The sequence below is a fragment of the Delphinus delphis genome, chromosome 9 (assembly GCF_949987515.2).
Source record: "Delphinus delphis chromosome 9, mDelDel1.2, whole genome shotgun sequence".
In the NCBI taxonomy this organism is placed as follows: domain Eukaryota; kingdom Metazoa; phylum Chordata; class Mammalia; order Artiodactyla; family Delphinidae; genus Delphinus; species Delphinus delphis.
The window spans coordinates 49,091,078-49,118,641 of record NC_082691.1 but is presented as its reverse complement, the minus strand read 5'-3'; the positions used below and the strand labels follow the sequence as shown (position 1 = coordinate 49,118,641).

The following is a 27,564-nucleotide window of genomic DNA, read 5'->3' as shown; positions in this document are numbered from 1 at the left end:
AAAGGAAGTATTTTTTTTCCAGAACAGCAAACTAAGTCCATGTTATAGCAAATGGCCCAAGTTCCTCAAATGAGCTAACAAGCAAGAACAAATTAGAATCTAACATTCTGCCCAGTTCTGAGCAGTGAACACGCCACAGCATACATTTCTTCAATTCTATTCAGCATACCATACGGCAGTCGTAATAGCTAAGAACTAACAGAAGGCACAGAGGATTGCCGTTCACCATAATCACAGTTGTCCTGTAAACCCAGAGATAAAGGGCATGAAGGGCCAACAGGCAAATGGAAATACGTATTTGGTTTTTGTTTCTTATCCAAGAGATGCAGCCTTTAAAAAAAAATTTTTTTTTTTCAGGGGTGGAGGGTGGTATGAGACTGACTCTTTTTTTTTTTTTTTTTTTTTTGCGGTACGCGGGCCTCTCACTGTTGCGGCCTCTCCCGCCGCGGAGCACAGGCTCCGGAAGCGCAGGCTCGAGCAGCGGCCATGGTTCACGGGCCCAGCCGCTCCGCGGCATGTGGGATCTTCCCGGACCGGGGCACGAACTCATGTCTCCTGCATCGGCAGGCGGACTCTCAACCACTGCGCCACCAGAGAAGCCCGAGACTGATTCTTAAAACTGAGCTTTAAAAAGAATACATAGCAGTAAACCATGTCAGAAAGTATACCGTGTATCTGACGTAAATAACAAGTACAGTTAGTACCTACTGAAAACTCCGAGTCAAAAACCCCAGGTAAGTCATAGTAAACGTTCAGATGCCCCTGGCAAAGTGAGTTTCAAATTCTTGTTTGCACTGCCAAAACAATCCTCTGAAAAAAAGACCATGGACACCAATAGGGTCTTTGGGTACTAAAACTAAGATGGAAGAGAAGTTCTTTTAAGCCCAGATCATTCCAGCAAGGGATTTAGGTTTCCATTCTGCCAGGAAGGTTTGGAGAGGATGGCCATCCCTGCTTTAGGACTGGTCCATAACACAAACTTGTGCGTGTACTGACACACAGGAAAAGGGGGTTGAACAGGAAGGCAGGTAACACACAAATGATTAGACCATAGCAATGTGGTATGGTATATTTTTTAGACTCTTGCGAATTGCCAAGTTGGAGAAACTCACTATTGAAATAAAGATATGGACCGCAGTCCACTGCTGGCTATCCTAACCCAGCCCTCCAGGCCCACCCTCCACTGTGCTCAGCCTGTACGAAGCCCATTCAAGGCTCCCTTGCCCTCCAGCCTCCAGTGGAGGTTGACCACGGAGCAGCAGCAGCGGTGGGGAGAGGGAGGGCCGAGAGGGAGGTGGGGTGCTGACCCCAGCCCCCCAACCCCGTGAGGCCCTTGCTGGTTGGCTACATCCCTCAACCAGAGGTCAGGTTCCCCTCCCAGCGCCTTCTCCACACACAGCTCCCTTCTCGTCTGGCTTCCGGCTACCATCCCTGCCTTCCTTGTTAGCCTTGGGGTACTGCGTTATCCCTGTTCACTGCCTGTGCCTACACCTCTGTACGTAGTGCCCTCATGAAGTCCCCTCAAATCGCCCAGTTTACACGTACCATCTGTCTCCCACCTGGACTCTGATTCAAATGCCTCCCGGGGTCCCATTCCCTTTTATATCTGATCTCTGGGGTCATCTATCCATGTCCCCCTTTTATTTGCACATATAATTGAGATTTATATTTTCAACCACTGACATGATTCATTTTGCAAACTAACCTCTGATCCAGTAGGATTCTCTGGGTCATAGAAGAAGATTTTCGTGCCATTGGGGTGGCGACCAACCCAAAGGTCCCCTGTCACAGGATCCTCGGATACATTATCCATAAGTGTGTTAAAGTCCAGAGGCTTCTAGATGAAAACCAAGGAGAGAAGGAAGGAGAGAAAGTGAAAAAAATTTGAGAGGTGATGGAGCAATACGTCAGGGAAAACTATCAGCCTGTCCTTCCTTGGTCACCACACTCCTGGCTCCGGGGACATGACAATTCTGCCCCATTTCACTAGCACTCAAGGGAATTCCTCTAGCTTTCCATCTATGCTAGTATTTTGCCGGTTTCCAGGACACACGAGGGAGGGGGAAGATCAGAAAACCAAAAAAGACTGTTAAAAGTTAGATGAAGGCATTTGGACTAACATCTGTGTATGAAATTAAAACTGAAAGAAAAAAAAAAGTTTTAAGTGCAGCCTAAAACAGTTCCTTCTAAAACGGCATGTGCAAATGATATTTTTATAAGCATTCAGAAAACAACCAGGAAATGTAGATTCATTTCTGATGAGAACATCAATGAAATGTAGGCTCTTCTTTAATGGCTAATCACAGGCTCTGCAGCCAGAGGGGAAATGATCACCCGGGGTCTAATTTGTGCCTTGGAGTTGAGGAAAAGTTTCTTCCTTGGCTTCCTGATGTTATTCAACTCCCTGTTCTTCTGCTGCTTATTTTCTAAATATAAGTTGCAAGCATGTGATGACTGCACAGATTGCGGTCGCGGCTTTGTACCGGGATCATAAATAATACCAACGATTCTTAATTCCATCATTCATCATCCTGGCTGCCTTCTACCGGGGAGAAATCGCATCTATTTGTTTACCTCTAACTCTCAGTTGGAGAAACAATATCTACCGTGTACCTCAAACAGAGGCCAGCCTACCTCAGCACCCAGAGACCCTGTAATAATCGGCGGTGACTCATTGCACAGGCCAGAGCGTGGGCAGACAGCTGTGGTGAGCCCACGCTGCCCTGTGCTTCCTACTCAAAATGAGCTCTCTCCACATGGCCGGGAAGGGACGAGAGGGCTCAAGCATTGAGGCAGAGCCTCCTTTTGACCTTCATGCAGTGCCATCACTCATTCCTACCCTGGAAACCGGCAAGTTTGGCCAAAGGAGGCGGCTGAGCAAACATCCTCTGGCCAAAATCAGCTCCAAGTCTCCTCCATCCCCAAACCCCATCTATCCCAGTGTCAGACATTCTAGGCTGATAACGTTAAATTCTTTATGTGAGGAAAATGTTTGTCGCAGCGTTCTGCTGTTATCTTTGGAAGGGGTCACGGCCAGCTGGTGAATTCCGTGGCAGATGAAAGGCTGCAAAGATGAGGGTGGGGAGTGAGAGTGGAAGAAGGACACAGAAACCTGGGGTCCCGTCCATTCATTGCATGATTAATGAGCTCCTGCCTTGCACACCTGCTGAGCAAGGGGCAGGCCTGGGTCCTGCTGAGCAAGAGCTGACAGTCCAGCAGGGAGCCCAGCTTGGGCTCAGCAATGAACTCTTCCCTTGCAAATCTGTAATTCCTAGCAATACTAACTCACCACGATGCACACTCAGACCGCGTTTCATGCTTCCACAAAGTCCAGTGGAAATGTTTACATTCCTTGGTAAGGGAAACGGTAAATTATTCTCTTTGGGAAACACTGGAACCTCTTAACAAATATCCCAATTTTTAGAGAGTTGGAACTCACTGAAGTGAGACTATTCATTGGTTGTGTCTTGGATTTTTTTTTTTTTTTGAGGAGGGGATCGTTTTTATTGCGGTAAAATATGTAAAACCTGAAATTTGTCATTTTAACCATTTTTCAGTGTACAATTCAATGGCATCAAGTACACTCGAAATGTGGTGAATCCATCACCACGATCCATTTCCAGAACCTTTCCTCATCCCAAACAGAAACGGTACCCAGGAGCCCCCCATTCCTCCCTTTCCCATCCCCTGGTAACCTCTATTCCGCTCTCTGTTTATGAATGTGCCTCTTCTGGGTTCCTGGAATCATACACTATTTGTCTTTTTGTGTCTAACTTATTTCACTTCGCATAATGTCTTCAAGTTCGTAGGTGTTGCGGCATGATTTAGTACTTCATTCCTTTTTAAGGCTGAATAATATTTCATTGTATGTATATACCCCACTTGGACAGGACATAAACCCATCTGCATCTCATCCCAAGTTCTAAGAACAATCCCAGCTAGTTTATCAAATTTCTTGGCACTCCAAGTATCAGTTAACTGGTCTTAATGAATATGATCCTTCAAAAGAAAGAATAACATTACCCTTGAAGGGGGGGAGTCTCAACTGAATTGTTATGTCAGGGGACAGGCATGATCTGCTGCCAGAAGTGGGAGCCAAACCTGAAATAAGCTTTGCCCTCAATCTTGCCTCGGCAAGAGCAGTGCCTTTATGATTCTGTGTTGAATGTATACTGGATTGGGTTTTATTCTTATAAAATCCTTTAACTTTCAATTTGCAGAAGTGCCTATAGTTATAACTACAATTTGTTTTTATTCCCCCAGCCAATAGGAGTGTGTAATTCCATTTTACTTCAGCTGAATACCAAACGAGCCCTGCCAGTGATTTTAATGTCAAACATGATGTTACATTTGATGTTGCTTCAAGGTAATTTTCTCAGAGTGAAGCCCCTCAGGACAGTCACTGAGATGCGCCGACAGGCACAGTCACACGGCGCCTGGGGACAGCGCTTCCTATGCCGTGGGCAGGTGTGTCAGGGGAGCATCATCTTCGTGTTTTTCCAAGCATTACTTTCATAATACTCCACTTTGCTCTTACTTCTTCTTTCCTCTCCTTTGTGTTTTTACCCCTTTTGCTCCAAACCTTCAGACTGGATCAGAATTGGTTCAGGTGAAGGTGAAGCTCTGAAGAATGCCCTGTCCCAGCATGTTAAATTAACAACTAATTTGTTCAGTGCCTACTACGTGTGGGAATTCTTCCAGGAACACATAGGGAAAATACCTGTCCTGTGGTGCTTATACCCTAGTAGGAGAGGCACACAGACAACAGAGAAGAGAAGTAAAATACAAAATATGTTAGCAAAGGATGCTAAAAACAAAGCCATAAAGGAGAGGAAATGTGTGTGTGTGTGTGTGTGTGTGTGTGTGTGTGTGTGTGTGTGTGTGTGTGTGTGTGTGTGTGTGTGTGTGTGTGTGTGTGTGTTTAGCAAGGAGCAGAATTGCAAGTTTAGATTAGGTGCCCAGGGAAGGCCTCGCTGAAGTGACATTTTAGCGAAATCTGGAAAGGTATGAAGGAAGAGCCGTGGAGATCTGGAGGAAGAGCACCTGAGGACAGAGACAAGTGCCCCGTCCTGAGGCAGGGCCTTGCCGGGGGAGCCCCAGAAATACTCAAGCAGGAGTATCTCAGCAGCGGGCCAAGGGCTGGAGACAAAGGCAGCAAAGGGATGGGCTGCCAGGGCACCTGGCGGCCATTGTGAGTACTTGGGCTTTGTAAATATTGTGCTGTCGTATACAAGTTGAGGCTATTGTCTGTTCCATCAACATGGAGGGGAAAAAAGGGGGGGGCGGGGAGGGAGGGAAGGAGGAAGGAAGAAAGGAAAGAGAGAACTGAAGAACACAATGCCAAGCTTAAAATTCACTAGAGCAGAAAGAATCAGTTTCACAGGTGATGAGTGTGGTTTGCTGCTTCCCACTCTGCAGCTAAGCAAACGTGAACAACAAACCCATATGATGCTGATGACTCAATAAAAGAGTGAAAAATTGGTTCTCACCCACTCCAATTAGACAATCCTTTTTTCCTCACTTTTAATTTCACAAATCAATTAGAATCTAATTATCACTCTGCAAACTTATAGTATGAATACATCTTACCTTCAATGGAGTTAAAGTCCAATTAGTGTGCTTTTCATACACATGAATCTTATGAGCCAGCACTTCAGATATATAGACATACCTTCAAAGAAGAAAGAGCTACATCAAAGCTCGTGAAGTAATGTGATTCAGAAGGTTACCATGAAGTTGTAATAACTCTTCCTAGGGAAGAACTTTGCTTAGAGACTGGAAAATGGAACCTGTCTCAAAGCACACCAAATTCTGAAGGAACTCAATGAGTTGACAGAGCACAGAGGAGTTTTAATCTCTGAAAAGTTATTTCTAAAGGTGGGAAGCTAATTGGCACTGACTAGTAGGGAAGGAACTAACTCTAACTCAAATAACTGGGAGCAAAAGCATGACAGTGCTTTTCTTGGTTTGTCAACGTAATGGCAAGCCCCAGGTTCTGCATTTTAGCGCCTCGTTTTAGGCCAGAGAAAGCACAAGAGAAGACAAGTGCTCGGCCTGTATCTGAGAGGAGACTTCCTCCCCTCTACCCTGAGTGCAATGTCACATTCATCATAACGATCTGTGGCCAGTCTAAGCACAGTGCATCCCAGGACAAAGAGATAAATGACTGCGTGATTATCTGCTATCTGTGAAGACCAGGAGATGATATGAATAATTGAAAACTGTCTGTGTTGCTTTCTCTAAATATGTTACTACCCTCTATAAATATGTTACTAACCTTCTAAGTATGTTACAAATCCTTCATGATACAAGACGAGGAGGATTTTATATACACACCAATGCTACCCAAAGTGTGGTCCCCAAACCACTGCTGGTCTGTGAATTGTTTCACGGTCACCACCAGAAAATAATGTAAATCAACTACATCACTAAGCACACTACTTAGTGAGGCTGACTTTTTTCTCCATGGTAACACTTTCTTTATGAAGGAAGTGGTGCCTTGATGTACATTTTGGTACAAGCTTTTTGTTGTGTCACAAACCAGCACTACTGATATATACACACCTACAAATTGTTAATCTCATTATACACTCAAAAATCTTCCCTCAAAACAAAGCTGTTTAGTAATACTAAATGTTTATTGCAGTACCCCCTCTTGAAATGCACTTTTTTCCCCAAAAAAGAAATTTAAAAAGAGTATGCCTTCACAAAACAGAAAATTCTGATTTGATATATGTTACCCCCTGAAAAATTAAGATATTTTACATTTTCCCTAATCCTCTTACTGGGATAACATGTTAAAATGCATCCCATCATTTAGGAAATGAATATGCTCTAAAGATGTCTAAGGAGAATCTGGGGACATGCATGGCATTTTAAAGAGTTCACATACTTGCCATCAGGTGAGATGTTGATTCCACAGCAAAATCAAGTCCGCTGGCCACCACTCGAACTTCATTTGGACCGTAGTAAACAACAAATGAGCACGCTAGACCCAAATACAACTCCCAGGATCTCAGGTAGGGGTCAACAAGATAGTGATCACCGATGGCACAGAAGTGTTCAGGTCCCACACCGACAATGCCATTCAAACTGCAATTCAAACACACACATATGACACGTGCAGGTGAAGCCATGGTACGTTACAGGATTATGCATTGGCATTCATTAATGTCTACTTATAAAACCAAAAAGTGGAATGGAGGCTTCACAATAGCTGTTACAGCCCAGAATTATGTGATATCAGTCCAACCTATACAATCCTCAAAGACAATAATTACCCTAAGAAACCCTAAAAGGTTATTAATTAATAGCAATGGAACATAAAAATCCTATAAGCTGTGTCTTTAAAAAAGTGTGTGTGTGTGTGTGTGTGTGTGTGTGTGTGTGTGTGTGTGTGTATGTTTAGATAGACTAAACTCCACAGACATTAAATTAGGCCGGGAATCATTATCAGGGCCACACATTTCTTGATGCTCCTATAGAACAGTCCAAGTCAGCATCAGGCAGTGCAAAAAACCCTGGCAATCTTGAGACTTTCATTCTAGTGAAAGCTCTGCTACTATTAGCTGTGTGATCTACGGAAAATCAATCATTTCACATCCCAGGGCCTCAGTTTCCTTATCTATAAAAAAGGAGTAGATGGACTGGTCTATCTTTCAGCCTTACAGGATCACATCCAGCCATGAAGTTTCATAATTCAAAATGGAGTGAAATGTCTGTGAGCAAGAATGCTCAGAAATAGGATGCTGTGGCTTTTTTGGTGCTGTTCTGATTTTGATTCTCCCTGTGTTACTGAAAATCTAAGATATATGAGTCTATTTTTCTGCTTTAATAGGTACAACAGCGAACACATAAGTGAGTCATGCTGCGCTGATTGAGGTGACAGAAGTTCCCGGGGGCCATTATCTGGGAGAGAATTATCTCCGCTCCACTGCGGAGGGCGTCATGGCCAGCACATCAGCTCTGACGCAGCTCTGGGCTCCTGGGCGACTTTGATAAGCGTACAGAGCCTCAGTTTTCTCATCTGTAAAGAGAGGTTAAATGATTTTCCCAAAGTCATACAGCTCATTAGTAGACGACTAAGGGTCAGAATCTTCATTTGTGGCGTTGCAGTGGGAATTACAATGAGATGATGCCTGCTGTATGCTTTGCGGGGAGCCCGCCAATCACAAAGCCTCCATCAGTGGTAGCCACAGTTACTACATGAGAAAAAGGGTCTAGGAATTTAGGATTAGTCTGTACAGGCTTCAGGCATAAGCCTGCAAGCTGGGGTTTTTTCCTCTCTTTTTTTTTTTTTTTCTTTTTTTTCTTTTTTTTTTTTTTATTTTTTGCAGTACACGGGCCTCTCACTGCTGTGGCCCCTCCCGTCGCGGAGCACAGGCTCCGGACGCGCAGGCCCAGCAGCCATGGCTCACGGGCCCAGCCGCTCCGCGGCACGTGGGACCCTCCCAGACCAGGGAACGAACCCGCGCTCCCTACATCGGCAGGCGGACTCTCAACCACTGCGCCACCAGGGAAGCCCTCCTCTCTTTTTTAAAGGTAGATTTCTGAAATTAGTTTGCTTTATAATCCTTTGCTATTTTTCATAAAAAGGAGAAGAGCAGAAGGGTTTAGAGTAATAGCTTTGAAATCTGATGAACTCCGTTTGAATTCCGGAGTTGCTTGCTATCATCCATGGGGCCACAGCACGTCCCTAAACTCTGAGCCTCTCCATACCTTGAAATGTTGGGGTAAGAATAAAATGAAATAATGAATCAAAGACCCTAGCACCATGCCTGGCATACAGTAAATGACCAATGATGACCATTGTGTTGTTATTATTATTAATAACATGCTCAAATTATAATAGTCATTGGAATATTAATGTTGTAGACAACCATATAAACAACCATCAAACACAAAGCAGAAAATATACACGGCTGATCCTTGGGTGGAGAGAGCAGAATTTTAGTTAATTGTGGCACTAACTATAGTTTGGTTCTATATTGACAAAGATCAATATATTTGCAATTGCCCAGAAAAAAATACTCTAACCCTGGGAAATTGGACAAAATTGAGATTTCCAAGATTAAATGGTAAAACAAATAAAATAAGTTTTCACTATTTCATAGTGACTCAGAGCACAAGCTCCAGACTCCAGCAACCAGGGTTAAAGTTCCAGTTGTACCATTTATTGACAGTGTCACCTGAGGCAAATTAAATACTCCAGCCCTCATTTTCTTTAATCCAAACTGGTATAGAAATAAAACCTAATTAAGAAGATATTTGTGGGACTTCCCCAGTGGCGCAATGGTTAAGAATCCGCCTGCCAATGCAGGGGACCCGGGTTCAATCGCTGGTCCAGGAATATCCCACATTCTGTGGAACAACTAAGCCCATGCTCCGTGCACAACTACTGAGCCTGAGCTCTAGAGCCCGTGCTCCGCAACAAGAGAAGCCACCACAATGAGAAGCCCACGCACCACAACAAAGAGTAGCCCCTGTTCGCTGCAACTAGAGAAAGCCCACGCGCAGCAATGATGACCCAACACAGCCAAAAATTAAAAAAATATATATTTGTAAAAAGTTAATAAAATAATCTGTTAAATTGGTTACTGCACCACGCAACTTACAGTTGAAGCTCATTAAGTTGTGATTATCACTACTGTTATTACCATTAGCCCAGCTTCTCTAGTCTACATACTTTCTCCTAATTTAGATCTTGGGATTTAGCACATTCTCCAGACACTCAGTGTCCTCATTCTCTTTCCAAAATATATTTGTTGAATGAATGTATGAAGAAACTCTCCCACCAAAAGCTGTTGTCTGAACTTTCATGCAGATGAAGACCTGGGCTGTAGTCTGTAATGGCCACTAATTGGTTGACTGACTTTCATCCAGTAACTCGATTTCTCGCCGATCTCGGTTTCCTCATCTTCAAATCCACCAGGTAAGAAAGGAGAGGAGGGAGCACTGATAACACTGAGTACACATCACTTAGCAGGTGCTCTGCTAGGTACCTGCATGTACATACCACACGGTTTAAAAGAAATCTAGATTTACAAAGTCAGAGATAATTGAATTCTGCAGGTAAATTATTCAAATAGAGGGTAGGATTCTAGAAAATCATCATGATTAGAGGATAAAAACTGTTTGGGAAGATAGCATCCGATTACTTTCCTAAATCCATCACTACCTCGTAAACCAAACCCTAAGGCAAGCGAGGATGCTGACTTTGTGTTGGGTTGTTGGGGATCAGGGATCCAGGTGTGTTTTCTTTCTCTGTACGTCATACTGTCAAGGAGCCTGGGATGGAGCTCAGTGTCACCAAAGAGCTGCTATTTCAAAAACTGTGTGCAAAACAAACAGCAGAAGAGGCAGCACAGGGAGGTCTTAGAGGTACCAGATTTCAGATCTCCTCTTAGGTATGTATTTCTAATTCTCAGAAACATGTAATATTACATCTTTTAATATAAAAATAAATAACAAATAAGCTCAAAATGTGAAATCTGTCTATGGAACTGGCTTGAGTTTGAAATACTAAGTCTGGTTTTCGAGAAGAGCAGAGTGTTTTCTTGCTAAAAGATTAAAGGAACATTCTCTGAGGCCAGGAGCCATGACGCAGCATCCAGCCAACCTGGGAAATGAGGGAGGAAGAGGATGGGTCTTCTCTGAGGGGCTTGAGTCCTCAAAAGCTTCTGCAGAGGACCTTCCTGGTGGCGCAGCGGTTAAGAATCCGCCTGCCAATGCAGGGGACACGGGTTCGATCCCTGGTCCAGGAAGATCCCACATGCCACGGAGCAACTAAGCCCGTGCACCACAACTACTGAGCCTGCGCTCTAGAGCCCGCGCTCTAGAGCCCGCGAGTCACAACTACTGAGCCCACGGGCCACAACTACTGAGCTCACGGGCCACAACTACTGAGCCTGTGCGCCTAGAGCCCATGCTCCACAACAAGAGAAGCCACCGCGATGAGAAGCCCACGCACCGCAACGAAGAGTAGCCCCCGCTCGCCGCAACTAGAGAAAGCCTGCACGCAGCAATGAAGACCCAACACAACTAAAAATAAATAAATAAAATAAATAAATTATATGAAAAAAAAAGTTTCTGCAGAAGAACGCTTGGAGGAGTTTGTGATCATTAGAAAGGGGAGTTGCCATTATCCCCCCACCCCGTCCCCCACTCCCTGCCAAAAAGAAACACTAAAAGTGGATTAACCATCCACTGGTGTTAAAGGAAAACAGAAATATGACATATCTCAGTACTTAGGCAGAAGTTTGTGTTTGATGGTTTTCAGATGCAAAAGTGACTTTTCTTCTTCTTGAAATTTAAACAACTCAACCGTGGACTTAAAATCTGGATGGTTCACCACCAGCAGGTACACGGTATTATCTGAGAAGAGATTAAAAACAAAAATGGAAACATTAACCGAGCTGTCAGCTGTCAGCCCTGTCTCCAGAAAGCAATTTCAACCCACCTCCAACCAGTACTTAGGGTATCAGGCAGATGGAATATTTTCATGTCTTTGTAGAGAAGCATTTGTGATTGCTCCAAAGAAAAATGGCTAAAGGAAGACCCAGTGACAGTCTCTAAAAACTCCAGACTCCACAAGGGGAAAAAAAATCCTCAACTTAAGAATGAGCAGCCCTTGACACTAAAACTCCAAAGAGCTTATTAAGCTTTCTAATGCAAATGGTCTCAGCAAGATGCAGCACTGAGATTAAAGAGATAAAAGATGCGAAGAATATCAATAAGAGAAGGTGTGCTCAGGTGTAATTTACACAGTGTGAGATGATCAATTCCATAAAAAGAGCACGCGAGAGATAATATCAAAGGGAAGCAGATTCTGGGAGTCAGTGCAACTCTGACACATGAAAGAGACCAGTTTAAGTGGTCAAGAAGGTCTGATCAGAACCAGCAAGTGAAATTAGGCCATAGTCTTTGCCTTTGGAAGCAGTGAGTCTTTGGAAAGCTTTGACGTGACTGAACTGGTGTTTAAAGGAAAATAGTGTAAAGTTTAGGAGGTTGAATTGAAGAAATCTGAACACAAAAGCCAGCTATGAAGCTTCCCATTAGTCCATTTGACAAGCAAATGTTTATTTTAATTGGTGCTAAGTGCTACAAAGGGAAAACAAAACCAGATAAAGGGATGGAGAGTAATGAGATGTCTTCTTCACAGGAGTCAGGGAAGTTCTGAGAAGATGATGTCAAAGCAGAGATCTAACGAAATAAGAAACTGAACTATGTGAATATCTGGGGAAAGAGTGCTCCAGGCTGAAGGAAGAGAGTGTGCAAAGGGCCTGAGGCACCCGTTTCCTTGGAACACTTAATGGTGAGGTTGTGGCTGGGGGAGTAAAAGAGTGGGAATACTGAAGCCACAGAAACAGAAGCCAAGGCCAGTCTTCAAGGCTTAGGATAGGGATCCAGGGCTTACTTACAGGGGGCTTTCAACCAAGGAGTAACATGACCTGTGCGTATGGCAGTAATCCAGGCACGTGGAGATAAGGGACTGGACCAGGAAGATGGCATTGATAGGAAAAGACAAGAAAGGACAAGAGAGGCATTTGACAGGAAGTATCAAAAGTCCCTGATGATGGCTGAGGAATGAGGGAGTCGGAAATCAAACATAAGTGAGGACTAAAACCCGGATTCACATTTTGCACAGCAGGTTCCACCTCTAGGAATTTATCCTAAGGAAGTATTCACAGAAGACGTATGTACAAGAATGTTTATTTTGGCATTGTTTTCAATGAGCATAAAGGTGGGAACAGGTTTAATATCCATCAACAGATGAACTATATTATGGTACTCCCACACAACAAAATCCTAAAGAGCCATTGTAAAGTAGCTCTAAATGCACTGTCAGAGGAAGGAATCCATGATGTAGTGTTTAATACAAAAGCAATTTATACGAGCACTTGTGTAATATGTATGTGGTTACTTTTCCCATTTTAATTTAAAAGAGCATGCACACACCCAACACCCTATTTCTTTGCACTTAAAATATTTTGAAAATAAAATATAGTGTTGATAAATGGGTGAAGAGGTCATTGAAAGGGAAAGATATATGGACATATGGATATATTTCATAGACACATATATGGAAGAAGAGAAGTCACATGGGGTAAACATGAAGAATGGAAGATAAGAGGATAAAGAATTACTTTTCGACATTTTGAGTTTAATGTGGCTATAGGAGAGGAACCCAAATAGAAGTATCTAATAAGCTGAAGGGAGGGAACTGAAGAGTTGATTAAAATATCATCATCATCATCATCATCCACTTTGGGGGTGTTCTCCTAGAAAGCCGGCACAGTTACAGTTGTGACATGGCTGAACTTTCCAAAATAGAGAAAATAAAGAGGAGACAAAATATTGGTCCTTTGGGGAATGCTCAGAGAATTCTAAATGAGTGACAAAATAATAAAGAGGGGAGACAACCTGCAGCAGAATCAGAATGAGGACAGATAAGTGTACTGGAATATCAGGGAGGGGCGATTGATCAGTATAAAATGAGATGGAGGAACGAAGTGGGGAGGGAGGGAGCAGAGGAGGGGAGGGCAAGGAGGAAGGAGAGGCAGAGGGGGAGAGTTGGAAGAGAGAGAGAGACATTGCTGATAACTTTCAAGGCAGCAATTTTAGCCCACCAAAATGGGAAAAGTCTGCAGGGACCGAAGAAGGGATTGTCTGATGAGGAGATGGACGACAGGGTGATTCTCAACCCTGGTCTCACATTTTTATCTCCTGGAGAGCTTGTAACAAGCACTACTGCCCAAGCCTCCCTCAGACCAACTGAATCAGAATATTTGGGGCTGGGACCTGGACATCAGGCTTTTTAAAACTCTCCAGGTGCTTGTGTGTGCAACCGGGATTGAGAGTTAATGTAGAGACCAAGGAAATGGCTGCAAAAAGAAGGGAAGAAGTGGGATGAAGGCATAAGGGATGAGGCAACATGTTAAAATGTGGAGAAGCAGTTTGAAGACTACTAGAGGCACCAGTGGGCAGGGAGGCATCGAAAGCGACCATCCGTCAGTGGATCTGTAGGTTGCAGGTGTCTTACGTTAGAAAAATCTATGCCTGTAAATGCCTGGATCTGTAAAATTCTTTAAGCTGGAAAAACCCATAATGATTAGAGCTGAATATCATTACTATAGTAATTACAGAGATAATGTGAAGGTTGGTATTTTTAAAAATTAGGTGTTTTGCAAATCTCAAATATTTTAGCATTCTCAAGCCTTTACGTGGTTATAACTTTATATTTAATTAACATGAGGGTAAGTTTAAAACCCAGAGTAAGAACATTGTTCATGATTATACTTTAGTTGGATGAAAAGAAATATTCTTTCATTAACATTTTTCTGTTTTTTTTAAATTTGGCTTTATTTTTAATAAACATTAAATAAACATTGTTACCTTCATTTGTGAACGTGCTAATCCCATGAGGGTTAAATGAAGACGAATCGAAGTTACTTCCAGTGATCCTCAGTTCCAACACTGTTGTATCCTCTTCAACAGTGGACATGATCCACTGTTCATGTCTGTCAGAAGTATTTTTCCAGGCTTATTGAGTTCAAAGCTCTTTATTCCAGGATATTTTAATCCCTTATAGAATAACGGAGGAGAAAACACAGGCACTTTATAAATACTTCAAATGCTGATGGAGGTGGTAGATGGCACATGGGTTCACACTGTCTGGTTCCGGCCACAGGGCCACATGGGAAGCCTCTTAGTTGGCTTGTGCAATAGGCCCACAGGGTCTCTGGGAGCCACATGCTCCACCAGGTGACCCCACACAACAGGCACAGACCCTTCCGTGTGTGTCGAATATCACAGCTATCAAGCTACCAACCCATGGCAAAGATAAAAAAAAAGAAGAGCAGACCAAAGAGACATTTATAAATGGGCTTCAATAATATAAGCAAGGAACACGGACAGAACATTGGTTATGGTTTTTAAACTGTCCCCTAGCAGGTTTATTGGAAGCATCTCAGAGACGAGGTTTAGGGGAAGTCTAGTAAGCAAAGGGAACAACTCCTTTCTTAGCCTGAAGGTAGAACAACGACACATATCTATTTGTTTTACATATCTGGGTCCCATATAAGATTTTGCTGGAAATATACATTCTGTTCCTTTAAAAAAGAGTTTGTAAGACACTTCTACATAGGATGACTAGTCTTCCATCTTCATAGGAGAAAACTGGATTGAATGAACTACAACAGGAAGCAAAGGGTTTTCAATGGCTGGATGACTTGTATACTGTATCCTATCAACTCTGTTTTCCTAGACTAGGTTGTTGACTTCTCTTGTTTTGAGCTATATCACCAACCGCAATGATCTATATGCAGGAGAGGTTCAACAACATGGGGGCTTTTCTCTTCAAAGTTTGGAAATTGTGGAATAAAATATCAACGATTTTAAATTAAAAGGCTTATTCTGAAAAGTATAAAAAAAGATAAAAATCTAAATGATGTGGGAGGGGATATATACACACACACATACACACATATATACACTCAATTCAGCAAATATTTGAATATACCACTTAAGTGCTTCAAGGAATAGACAGATGAATGGGAAGCCATTCTTGAACTCACTGGACTCACAAATTGCCACAATGGAAGACAGGGGAATATAAGAGTTCACTGTACACACAGGAATACAAATATGCATAGAACATATACTATCAAAATCATAACATCAGTATGAATGCATATACGGTTTGTTTTTTGAACCATATCACTGCTCATTTTCTATGAAGATGGGCATTGGTATGAAAAAGGCTGAAACAAAAGACAAGCTGCCAGTCCTAGAAAATGATTCAGAGCACAGTAAGTGAAAGGAAACACTTACGGAGCTAATGAAAGCCAGTCCATTACGAAGTATCTCCAAATCTTCAGAGCCAGTTTCTGTCAGAAAAGAGAATAGACAGCACAGATTGTTTCATACTGTTGCAGGAAGCTAAGGGTCCTTTTCTTTATCACTTTTAACTTGAAAATAGGGCTACATGTTTAGCTCTTCTTTGATAGGTTCATTTATTTATTCCAGTTGACTACTGTGATTATTTAAAAATTAAAAGCGATTCATATATTGAAATAAAGTACATTTAAAATGTACACTTAATATATTTGTTTTAAATTGATGGGCTAGAACTTTTTCCTTAGAGCCCAAAACCTCTTAAAGTACATGGAAATTCACTAAATGTACAAAAGGTACAGTAATTTGAAAATAGCCTGCTGTTTTTTAAAGACATAAACTCCCGATATATGTTGATACTTAATAATTCCAAACCAAATAAACTCTTTGAAAACCCTATTGGAAATATAAACAAATTCCAAATGCTTTGGTTAAAATGGGGATACATTTCATATGCCAAATATGCTTTTACTATTAATATAAACATCAATAAAATATCACCAAATTAGTTATGCTTTAAGTACATGTAAATTTTTTGGATTTCAATCAATCTCGAGACATATGGGATTTTTGATTTGGTATTAATAATTTTAGTGGAGATGTTTGTTTTTCAAATATCCAGTGATATTTAATATCAATATCATGTTTGTTTTCTAGAAAAAAAGATTACACTATAAGATATCTGACCAAGCTTACTGATGCTAACTGCATTAAGTCGTGTGGTCTAGCCTTTCCAACCTCAGTCAACTGAGATAAATAATTCTAAAAAAAACCCTCAAAACATAACAAAAGCAGATTGGGACTGACATACACACACTACTATATATAAAATAGATAACAAATAAGAACTTGCTGTACAGCACAGGGAACTCTACTCAATACTCTGTAAAGACTTACATGGGAAAAGAATCTAAAAAAAAAAAGTGGATATATATATATATATATATATATATATATGTATAACTGATTCACTTTGCTGTACACCTAAAACTAACACAACATTGTAAATCGACTATACTCCAATAAAAATTAAAAAAAATAATAACAAAAGCATGAATGTCAAACAAGTTGTTCTCAAATAACAAAACTGGTTGGTTGAAGCCAGATGGGGACTTGAGTCCTCCGACACTCCTGTTGGTTGCCTACCAGCTGCTATTCCCTGGCCCTTTTATCTTTGCTGAAGGGTCAGTCTTCCACAAAAGAGGCCCATAATTACCTTCCCAGCTTCCTTTGCAGCTAGGGCACCAGCCTGTTGTCTAGCTCTGATTAATGAGATCTAAGGGAAAATCTGCTGAGAGTTTCTGGGAAAAACTTTCCTCCCAGATATTAAAAGAGAGATGCATGAGGAGAAGCCCTGTGGTAACTGCATAGGTGTGTGAGGTCTTTTAAAAATTTTATCCTTTACTCATTGTTTTTTATTCCTCTTTTGTCCCTCCTCTGCCATCTGCTCAGGTTATATTACCATAAAATCAAACACTGTCTATTGTTTTTGCTAAACAGACCAAACAAAAACAAATGATCAAAAAACAGTCAAAAACATTGACAGTAGGTTGGTAAAGTCAAAAGTCAAGTAATTTGGTATTCATAACTAACTACTGACTTAATAATACTCTCCTGGTTCATAGTTTTACTTTTGAACAAAATTTAACAAGTATATTAACCAAATAACTCGCAAGATAATACTTCAAGCGAGATACTGCCTCCTCTCAAATACTTACCTATTCCTTTCCCTAATTTACAGTTAGGAAGTTCTACCAATTTTACTCTTGGGAAGCATTTTTTCTTGTTCTGGGAGAGAAAAAAAGGAATCAACTATGCATAAAACTGTCCAGAAATTATAATTAAGTTGCAAAGGTAAGTAGCCAATAAAGTTCTCCTTAACTGTACTTTTTGCCTGGGTTTCAACCCCAGGGTTAGTGGTCCCTGAAACTTGAGCAATTCTACCAGACCAGACCTGAGCCAGACACATGGGTCCCTGGGCACAACATTCAGTATTTATTTAGCAGAGGTGGGTAGATACACAAAGGAGATACATAGTGTCCTCTTGAGGACTCTGTGCGCTTTGGCAGAACAGGAACTATTTCATCAGCTGTGTCAGGAGTCCTAGGTGGAAATTTGGGTTAAATAGCAACAGGGTTCCAATTTATTCCATTGATGTTTTAGGGCTGCTGACAGATGGGCCTCCTGCCCATCTGCCCAGTGTGGCCCCAAAGCCTGGACTGGACATCTGCTTTCGGGTGTGTTACTTGAAAAATGCAGGTGGGCTTAAAGGATTTATAACTTCAGAAAATCATACCCAAGGCCAACATATAAAAAGCCATTGCACATACACACACCCAAAAGTGACTCACTAAATCTGAGTGCATAAACATTGCGGGGAACATTTGAGTGAAGGACAAAGGAAAAAAGAACAGATGTGAGAACGAAGTACCAGCAGGCTGCCTGCGCAGCACAGAGCTATTGACGTAGCATTTGAAAGAAATGGACCACAACATTAGCACGGCCAAGAGAGCTAAACAATAAACATTTTTTGAGAACTAATGATACAATACAGTCAGAGTGAGCAGCAACAATTATCCAACAATCCCTAGGAATCTTATTTGACTAAAGACAGACAGGCAGAGAAAGTTTTCACTTTGCCTTACGGATAATTTAGTCTCATAGAAGGAGGAAGATGGGCTAAGGGTGACTGGACACTTTGCATAAAATTTCTAACAATATGGTATAAAATAATAGGAATTTGGAGGTGACTGATTATTTCATGTTTTCATTCAGATAAAAATGTAGCATGCTCCTACTATCATGCCACTGGCTATCAATTCTACCCTCTACGAGGGTCTGAGCTAAGAGGTTAGCAGTGGGGTCAGTAATCAGCTTTGTTAAAGCACCACAGTTCACCTTGAGGCACAGAGTAGAGAACCTGGGCGCTAGAGATCCAGAGGTGAATGGATAGATGACGAAGGCCTGGCCTGCAAGGAGAGGGTGGGTCCCTGAATGATGGACACAAACTTAGAAAGCAGACTTCAAAGGAAACTTGGGATCTGCCCCCATGACCTGAGAAACAAAAAGATATTTCAACAATAGAAATCTGACATTATAATCAAAAAAGTTTGCAATAAAGAAATAAAAGGGAAAGTTTAGAGCAGTGCCTTACCAACTTTTCAGACTAAGACCCTCGTTAGGAAAAGCATTTTACATGGTAGAAACACACATCACACACACACACACACACACACACACACACACACACACACACACACACACACCCCTGAAACAAAGTTCACAAAGTGATACTCACCCTAATACATTTAATAAATTCTTAACTTTTCTACTCAATTCTATTTCATTTATTTAAAGATGCTGGTCATACAAATAACAAATATTGGTGAGGATGTGTGTGTGTGTGTATATATATATATGTACACACAATGGAATATTACTCAGCCATAACAAATAATGAAATTTGCCATTTTCAACAACATGGATGGACCTGGAAGGTATTATGCTTAGTGAAATAAGTCAGGCATAGAAAGACAAATACTGTATGTTATCACTTATATGTGGGATCTAAGAAATAAACAAATGAATGAAAATAACAAAAGAGAAACAGACTCACAGATATAGAGAACAAACTAGTGGTTACCAATGGGAAGAGAGAAGTGGAGAGGGGCAATATAAGGGTAGGAGATTAAGAAGTACAAACTACTATGCATAAGATAAATAAGCTACAAGGATATATTGTACAGCACAGAGAATATAGCCAATATTTTATAATAATTATAAATGGAGTATAATCTACAAAAATACTGAATCACTATGTTGTACACCTGAAAATAATATAATATTGTGAGTCAACTATACTTCAATTTTAAAAATAATAAAATAGGGCTTCCCTGGTGGCGCAGTGGTTGAGAGTCCTCCTGCCGATGCAGGCGACACGGGTTCATGCCCCGGTCCGGGAAGATCCCACATGCCATGGAGCGGCTGGGCCCGTGAGCCATGGCCGCTGAGCCTGCGTATTCGGAGCCTCTGCTCCGCAACGGGAAAGGCCACAACAGTGAGAGGCCTGCGTACCGCAAAAAAATAATAATAATAAAATAAAAATAAATAAATAGGTAAGTGTTGATCATAATTTACTAAATTGATTTTGTGATCCACCATTTTGAAAAACACTGGTGTACAGAAAGCTCCGTGAATATACACAGAGTGCCCCAAGGAACTCAAAGGACAGGTACAGGATGTTAAGAGTGGAGGTCATAATCAAGGACATTACAAAGAGTGACACAGAAGAAGAGTCAGTGACGTGCAATCAGTGAGTGGGTCAAGACTTGGGAAAAATGCCAAGGATAGCCAAATTAGCTTTTTTAGAGTCAAAATCACACAGGAAGAAGAGGTATGCAGCCTGGCTTGCAAGGTTCATTAAATGTGATGTGTTCACAGAGGGCAGAGAAAAGCAGAACTGATCAGCCCGTATTCTAACTTAGGCTTCTCTCTCATGGAAGTTGATCTCTAACCTGGAAAAGGCAGAATAATCACTGTTAAAGGGAGCCCACAGTAGGTAAGGAGGCATTAAGTGAGCACTCAGTTGCTCTGGGTTCAAATTTGTGGCCAAAAGTCAAATCTCAACAGACTAATCATTACTAGTACAGTTCAGGTACTGTAATTACTCTGCTTTAATCCTCAAATCTCTCCCTGAGGTATTGTTTTCCCTATTTTATAGATGACTAAGATTAAGTGGCTTTTCAAGGCTACAAAATTAGGAAGTAGCTGAGCTGGGATTAGAACTGAAGTATGAATGCAAAGATCACATTCGGTCCTCTGCCCAGCAAAATTTACCGGTATCACCACTTCCAAAAAGCTGAAGGAAGTACCAGAAGACAATTCAGCTTGCGTTACTATAAGCCAGCTCATATTTTTCTATTTTATTTTCAATTATCAGGAAATATCTTGTCAAGGGCTTGATTAAGTCCAAATGTTCCAGGTCTAAAGGATAAAGTTCAATGTTTGAGATGTGTCGCTGATTTATAAGCTGCTGAACTCTGGCCAGAAATCACATACTCCCTGCTATGAATTATTCTTTGCAAATACATGCCAGCTCCTTACAAAAGAAAGCAAGGATCTTTAGCTATGCATTAAGAAATCCATTCTGGAACTTTCCTTGGGACCATATGCATCCTCGCCCGGTCTACCTTCTGCCACTGCACACCCCTCATTATTCAATATTCCTTATTGGGTCCTACTATCCTTAAAAAGATGAAATTGGGATTTGAAATCAGGTGCCATGACACCAAGGACCCTTTTCTCTACATCACTTTCTTATGCAAGTTTTCCCTCCACCTAGTCCTTCCTGCTAATCCACCTGGAAGATTCTTACTCACGATGTCTGCAGCTCCTACTGATACTCTGTGACAGGATTAGTAACTCCTTCATTTATCCTCATGAACCTTCACGTATACATCTACAGAGGCTCTTACTATATTGTTTTACAGTAATCAGTTTGTGGTCTCATGGCTCACAATAAACTCTGAAATCTGTGAGTGAATACTGCATCCTATTCATCCCTGTGACTTCCCACATGAATACAGCACTCGAGGAAAAAAGAAGGTACTTGGTAGATGTCTGCTGAATTGTTTTGTGGAATTAGTAGGCTAGTGCATCAGATGGAGATGATGTTGGTTGCACTGACAGAGGAGGGCCAGTGAGTTATTCGTCCTTAGCCTGTGGTCTCAGTGAGGTATTATCACAATATATATCCAAGTACCACTCATTAAGTGCATCATTCATAGGTAGATTTTTTTAATAGATCTTTATTGGAGTGTAATTGCTTCATGATACTGTGTTAGTTTCTATTGCACAACAAAGCGAATCAGCCATATGCATATACATGTCCCCATATCCCCTCCCTCCTGAGCCTCCCTTCCATCCTCCCAATCCCACTCCTGTGTCAGCACAAAGCACGGAGCTGATCTCCCTGTGCTATGCCGCTGCTTCCCACCAGCCAACTATTTTACATTTGGTAGTGTGTATATGTCGACGCTACTCTCACTTCGCCCCAGCTTCCCCCTCCCACCCTATGTCCTCAAGTCCATTCTCTATGTCTACCTCTTTATTCCTGCCCTGTAACTAGGCTCATCAGTACCATTTTTTTTTTTAGATTCCATATATATGTGTTAGCACATGGTATTTGTTTTTCTCTTTCTGACTTACTTCACTCTGTATGACAGACTCTAGGTCCATCCACCTCACTACAAATAACTCAATTTCGTTTCTTCTTATGGCTGAGTAATATTCCATTGTATATATGTGCCACATCTTCTTTATCCATTCATCTGTCGATGGACACTTAGGTTGCTTCCATGTCCTGGCTACTGTAAATAGTGCTGCGATGAACACTGTGGTACATGGCTCTTTTTGAACTATGGTTTTCTCAGGGTATATGCCCAGTAGTGGGATTGCTGGGTCATATGGTAGTTCTATTTTTAGTTTTTTAAGGAACCTCCATACTGTTTTCCATAGTGGTTGTATCAATTTACATTGCCACCAACAGTGCAAGAGGGCTCCCTTTTCTCCACACCCTTTCCAGAATTTATTGTTTCTAGATTTTTTGATAATGGACATTCTAACTGGCATGAGGTATCCCTCATTGTAGTTTTGATTTGCATTTCTCTAATAATTAGTGATGTTGAGCATCTTTTCACCTGCCTCTTGGCCATCTGTATGTCTTCCTTGGTGAAATGTCTCGTTAGGTCTTCCACCCATTTTTTAACTGGATTGTTTGTTTTTTTGATATTGAGCTCCATGAGCTGTTTTTATATTTTGGAGATTAATCCTTTGTCTGTTGTTTCATTTGCAAATATTTTCTCCCATTCTGTGGGTTGTCTTTTCGTCTTGTTTATGGTTTCCTTTGTTGTGCAAAAGCTTTTAAGTTTAATTAAGTCCCATTTGTTTATTTTTGTTTTTATTTCCGTTAGTTACTCTAGGAGGTGGGTCAAAAAAAGATCTTGCAGTGGTTTATGTCAAAGAGTGTTTTTCCTATGTTTTCCTCTAAGAGTTTTATAGTGTCTGGCCTTACATTTAAGTCTTTAATCCATCTGAAGTTTATTTTTGTGTATGGTGTTAGGGAGTGTTCTAATTTCATTCTTTTACACGTAGCTGTCCAGTTTTCCCAGCACCACTTATTGAAGAGGCTGTCTTTTCTCCATTGCATGTTCTTGCCTCCTTTGTCATAAATTAGGTACCCCTATGTGTGTGGGTTTATCTCTGGGCATTCTATCATGTACCATTGATCTATTTTTCTGGTTTTGTGCCAGTACCATACTGTCTTGATTACTTAGCTTGGTGGTATAGTTTGAAGTCAGGGAGCCTGACTCCTCTAACTCCATTTACCTTTCTCAAGATTGCTTTGGCTCTTCGGGGTCTTTTGTGTTTCCATACAAATTGTAAAATTTTTTTGTTCTAATTCTGTGAAGAATGCTATTGGTAGTTTGATAGGGATTACACTGAATTTGTAGATTGCTTTGTGTAGTATAGTCATTTTCACAATATTGATTCTTCCAATCCAAAAACATGGTCTATTTCTCCATCTGTTTATGTCATCCTTGATTTCTTTCATCAGTGTTTTATAGTTTTCTGAGTATAAGTCTTTCGCCTCCTTAGGCAGGTTTATTCCTAGGTGTTTTATTCTTTTTGTTGCAGTGGTAAATGGGAGTGTTTCCTTAATTTCTCTTTCTGATTTTTTGTTGTTGGTGTATAGGAATGCCAGAGATTTCTGTGCATTAATTTTGTATCCTGCAACCTTCATAGGTAGATTTTTGAGATAGCATATGGCAATAATAAAAGCTAACATTTACAGAGTATCTTTCATGTGCCAGATTTGATATATATCCTACTGTGATATGTATTATGAGCCCATAATATTTAGGTGGAGAAACAGGCTCAGAATGGTAAAGTTGAGACAGGCTGGGACCTGGGACCCAGGACCCTTTGCTGCAATGCTTGCACTTGGACAAACATCTCCTCAAGCAACAGAATACAAACTATAAGGGACTAAAAATAACTGCGTGCATGTGCAGTTGGGACAAATTATGGATAATATGATACAAAAAGACCAAAGACCCACTGCCATTCATGAGGTGTCTGGAACAAAAACAGGGTACTGCACGTGATCCCTGCACACAGCTCCACCAAGGGGGTGGGCAGGCCACCTAAGCCGCCCCTCTGGCCCAGCTGCTGGATCTGCCCCTACCCACACCCCATTTAAAGGACCAGATCGCCCTCCCTCAGGGAGCGAGCAAGGGAACCTGTTATTTGTTTTCGCTCCCTGTGCTGCAGCACAGGTCCCCAAAAAGCCTTGCCTAAATTTCTCTTCTGACTTGTTATCAATTTCTGTTGATTAAAAAGTCCAAAAGGGCTTCCCTGGTGGTGCAGTGGTTGAGAGTCCACCTGCTGATGCAGGGGACACGGGTTCGTGCCCTGGTCCAGGAGATCCCACATGCTGCAGAGCGGCTGGGCCCGTAAGCCATGGCCGCTGAGCCTGCGCGTCCGGAGCCTGTGCTCCGGAACAGGAGAGGCCACAACAGTGAGAGGCCCTCGTATCGCAAAAAAAAAAAAAAAAAAAAAAAGTCCAAGAATCTGGGTCAGTGACAAAGTGACTTCAAAGTTGCAGAACTGAGATGCAACCCAGGTCTGTTGTAATTCCCCCACTGCCCTCTTCCCACTAGAGCGTGCTTCCCACTGGAGTGGGCATGGGGGTGGCAGAAATATTAATGCTAGTTTTGCTGTTTCCTTCTAATGAAGGGTCTCACGCATTACAGTGGGCAATTTAGGAATGAGGAAGTTGTCCCAGAGACGCGGGGCTGCAACATTCCACACTACAGGGGGCGCTGTTTATATCGTAGTCCTCGGCACTTCCGGGACTTGCGCAGTGCACAACCCGCGAGGCCACAGCAGCCAACTACAAAGAAGCGCAGGGAAGACTACTGATCCAGGGGAGCTCCCGTCTTTCTTTGCTCTGTGCTGCTATCACCTCAGAAGCATCCGGGAACCCCTCAAGTATTCTTCCACAAGTTCCTTCCAGCCCCAGGACTATATAACTTCTAACGAGCCTGCCCCACTCGCATACGCCGCGTCTCTGAGGAAAAAAAGATGTATCGCCTCTGCGGATTCACCCCGACCCTGCTGCCGGTCTCAGGACATAATCTCGTCCCTTCACTCCTTTGGGCAGATTAATGATTTTCTCTGAGATTCAGAGGTCTTATATCTCAAATGGGGATAAAGGTAATTTACTGACCCTCCAGGAGCTCTTGCTCTGGTTCTCAGATGCGTGACGCAGGATTTGAACGTCCTTTTGAAACCACGCACCTCAGATAGCACCTCAGATAGGACTCGAATCCAGTCACACCTCATGTGGGACGCGAACACAGACGAGCCTCGTGTGGGGCTGGAATCCACAATCTCTGGCTTAAGAGGGGGCTCGAACCCACAGTCTTCTGATTGCAACCGCACACCTAGTCTCAGGACTTAACGAACCTCAGGTTCTTTATGTCTCGGCGCAGAAGGACTTCAGCGAGAGGCAAAGTGACAGGTAAGAAGTAGATTTATTAACAGACTTTGTAAAGAGGTTGCAGGAAAATGGGGCATGAGAGGAGGGTCATGACCCAGGTCTCGGGCCGCCAAGTGAGGGTCCTTGGCTCTGGGCAGGAAAGAATTCAAGAGCGAGCCAGAGTAAAGGGAAAGCAGAGATAACACATTCCAGAGACAGAACTTGGGCGTCTCAGAAGGAGAGCAGCTCTGGGAGAAATACACTCCACAGACAGAGTGCCAGCCGGCTCAGAAGGCAAGAGGCCCGGGGTGCAGAAGTGGTTAGTTTTTATGGGCTGAGTAATTTCATAGGCTAACAAGTGGGGGGATTATTCCAGCAATTTCGAGAAAGGGGAGAGGATTTCCAGGAATTGCGTCACCGCCCACTTTTCGGCTTTCTGTGGTCGGCCGGGGAAGTGTCATGGCGCCTGTGGGTGTGTCGTTTGGCATATGGTAATGTATTATAATGAGTGCATAACGAGGCTCAAGTTCTACTGCAAGTGGAATCTTCTGCCATCTCGGGCCTAATCTGTTCTAAGCTTTTTTTTTTTTTAACATCTTTATTGGAGTATAATAGCTTTACAATGGTGTGTTAGTTTCTGCTTTACAACAAAATGAATCAGTTATATATATACATATGTTCCCATATCTCTTCCCTCTTGCGTCTCCCTCCCTCCCACCCTCCCTATCCCACCCCTCCAGGCGATCACAAAGCACCGAGCTGATCTCCCTGTGCTATGCGGCTAAGCAGTTTTTGTTGTGTCCTCAACGGCTCTGTCATTCTTTCAAGGGTTATGCCTGCCCCCTTCCCTCCTGTCTCACTTTAGAGACATGCATACACATCCCCTGAGGAGCTTGTGAAATAATGCTGATTCTGATTCCATAGTGTGGGCTGGGGCCCGAGATTCTGCAAGTCCTGGGAACTCCAGATGATGCTCATGTATCTCGTCCACAGTCCTTTTGAGTAGTGAGGCTTTAGAGCTTTTCAAACAGTGAGTGCAATTTCCCTTCCTCCCCTATCTGGGCTAATCGAAGGCTCTGCAACCGCCCTCCATCTTCATAACCACCCATCCTCCTAGCCGCCCATTGCTCCTATTCCTGCTCCTACTTCTGCCGTGGCTGCTCTAGCCTTCTTTTTTATTCAAAAACCAGAGGTCCACCCCACTTCCACTTTCCTTTTCCCTTCTCAGTCATCTGATTACAGCCAGAAGTTCAAGGACTGAGGCTCCCTCCCCTGGACTCGCTGGGTCCAGGTGCTGAAAGTAAAACAGTTAAGTTCTTACTTCAAACTAGACCAGGTCATCCCACTGCAGCAACCCCACGGCAAGGCAGCTCCACCAGGCACCCCATCCACAAAAAGAAACCACAGGCAAGGCCAACAGCGAGACTCACAGAGACTGATACTATGTTCAGCTATGACCATAGTGTGCGTTGGTCCCTTCAGACAAATCAGAATCAGGCTTGGGGCCCAGAAACCAAGGCCAAGGTCCATCTGCTGCCCAAGGCCAGGCCTCAACTTTTTCAGTTGAAATTTAAGTCTTGGTGCAAATCAATGGTGTACAATAGTCTGTCTCAAACTGTATCCCAGAGAGTTGTACAGGATGTTTATAGATGGTACCAAAAAAGGCAGTGAAGGATGTGGGCAAATAAGTCTGTGAAATGACAAAGCAAAATCATTTTCTGGTTGTTTGTTTTGTTACTGAAGGACTTTTCAAAGCTTTCAACATGCCAGAATACACTGTCAATCTCTGGGAAAAGGCTACGGTAGACAACACTTCGCAAACTTATTTATCCAAGGAACGTATTTTTTATGGAGCATGTCTTGTGACTTGTGAACAAACTTGGGGAAATATTAATGTTGGATCAAATAAGCTAAGACTTCATGTTGGTAGAGAAACTTTTTAGGATGGTAGTGGTAAAGCTATACTTTTACACAAAAGCATATACAAAATGCCTACAGTCTCCACCCTTAGAGTAAATTCAGGAAGGTAAACCAGAAAGATAGACCCTCACTCCTTCCTGGCAGATCTGTAATCCTTTAGAAGATTATAGATCTGCCAGGAAGGAGTGAGGGCCTATCTTCAAATTGTG

General features: G+C 42.3%; 1 protein-coding gene across 1 annotated transcript; it reads right to left on the bottom strand.

Moving 5' to 3' along the window:
- Positions 1-188: 188 nt before the first annotated feature.
- LOC132430511 (serum paraoxonase/arylesterase 1-like) lies at positions 189-25,896 on the bottom strand. The gene is given in 11 exon segments (XM_069541000.1): positions 189-242; positions 1,706-1,837; positions 5,590-5,671; positions 6,893-6,920; positions 6,923-7,092; positions 11,247-11,373; positions 14,395-14,509; positions 14,512-14,583; positions 15,832-15,887; positions 17,613-17,682; positions 25,792-25,896. Coding segments are annotated over 11 exon segments (1,011 nt in total).
- Positions 25,897-27,564: the final 1,668 nt, after the last annotated feature.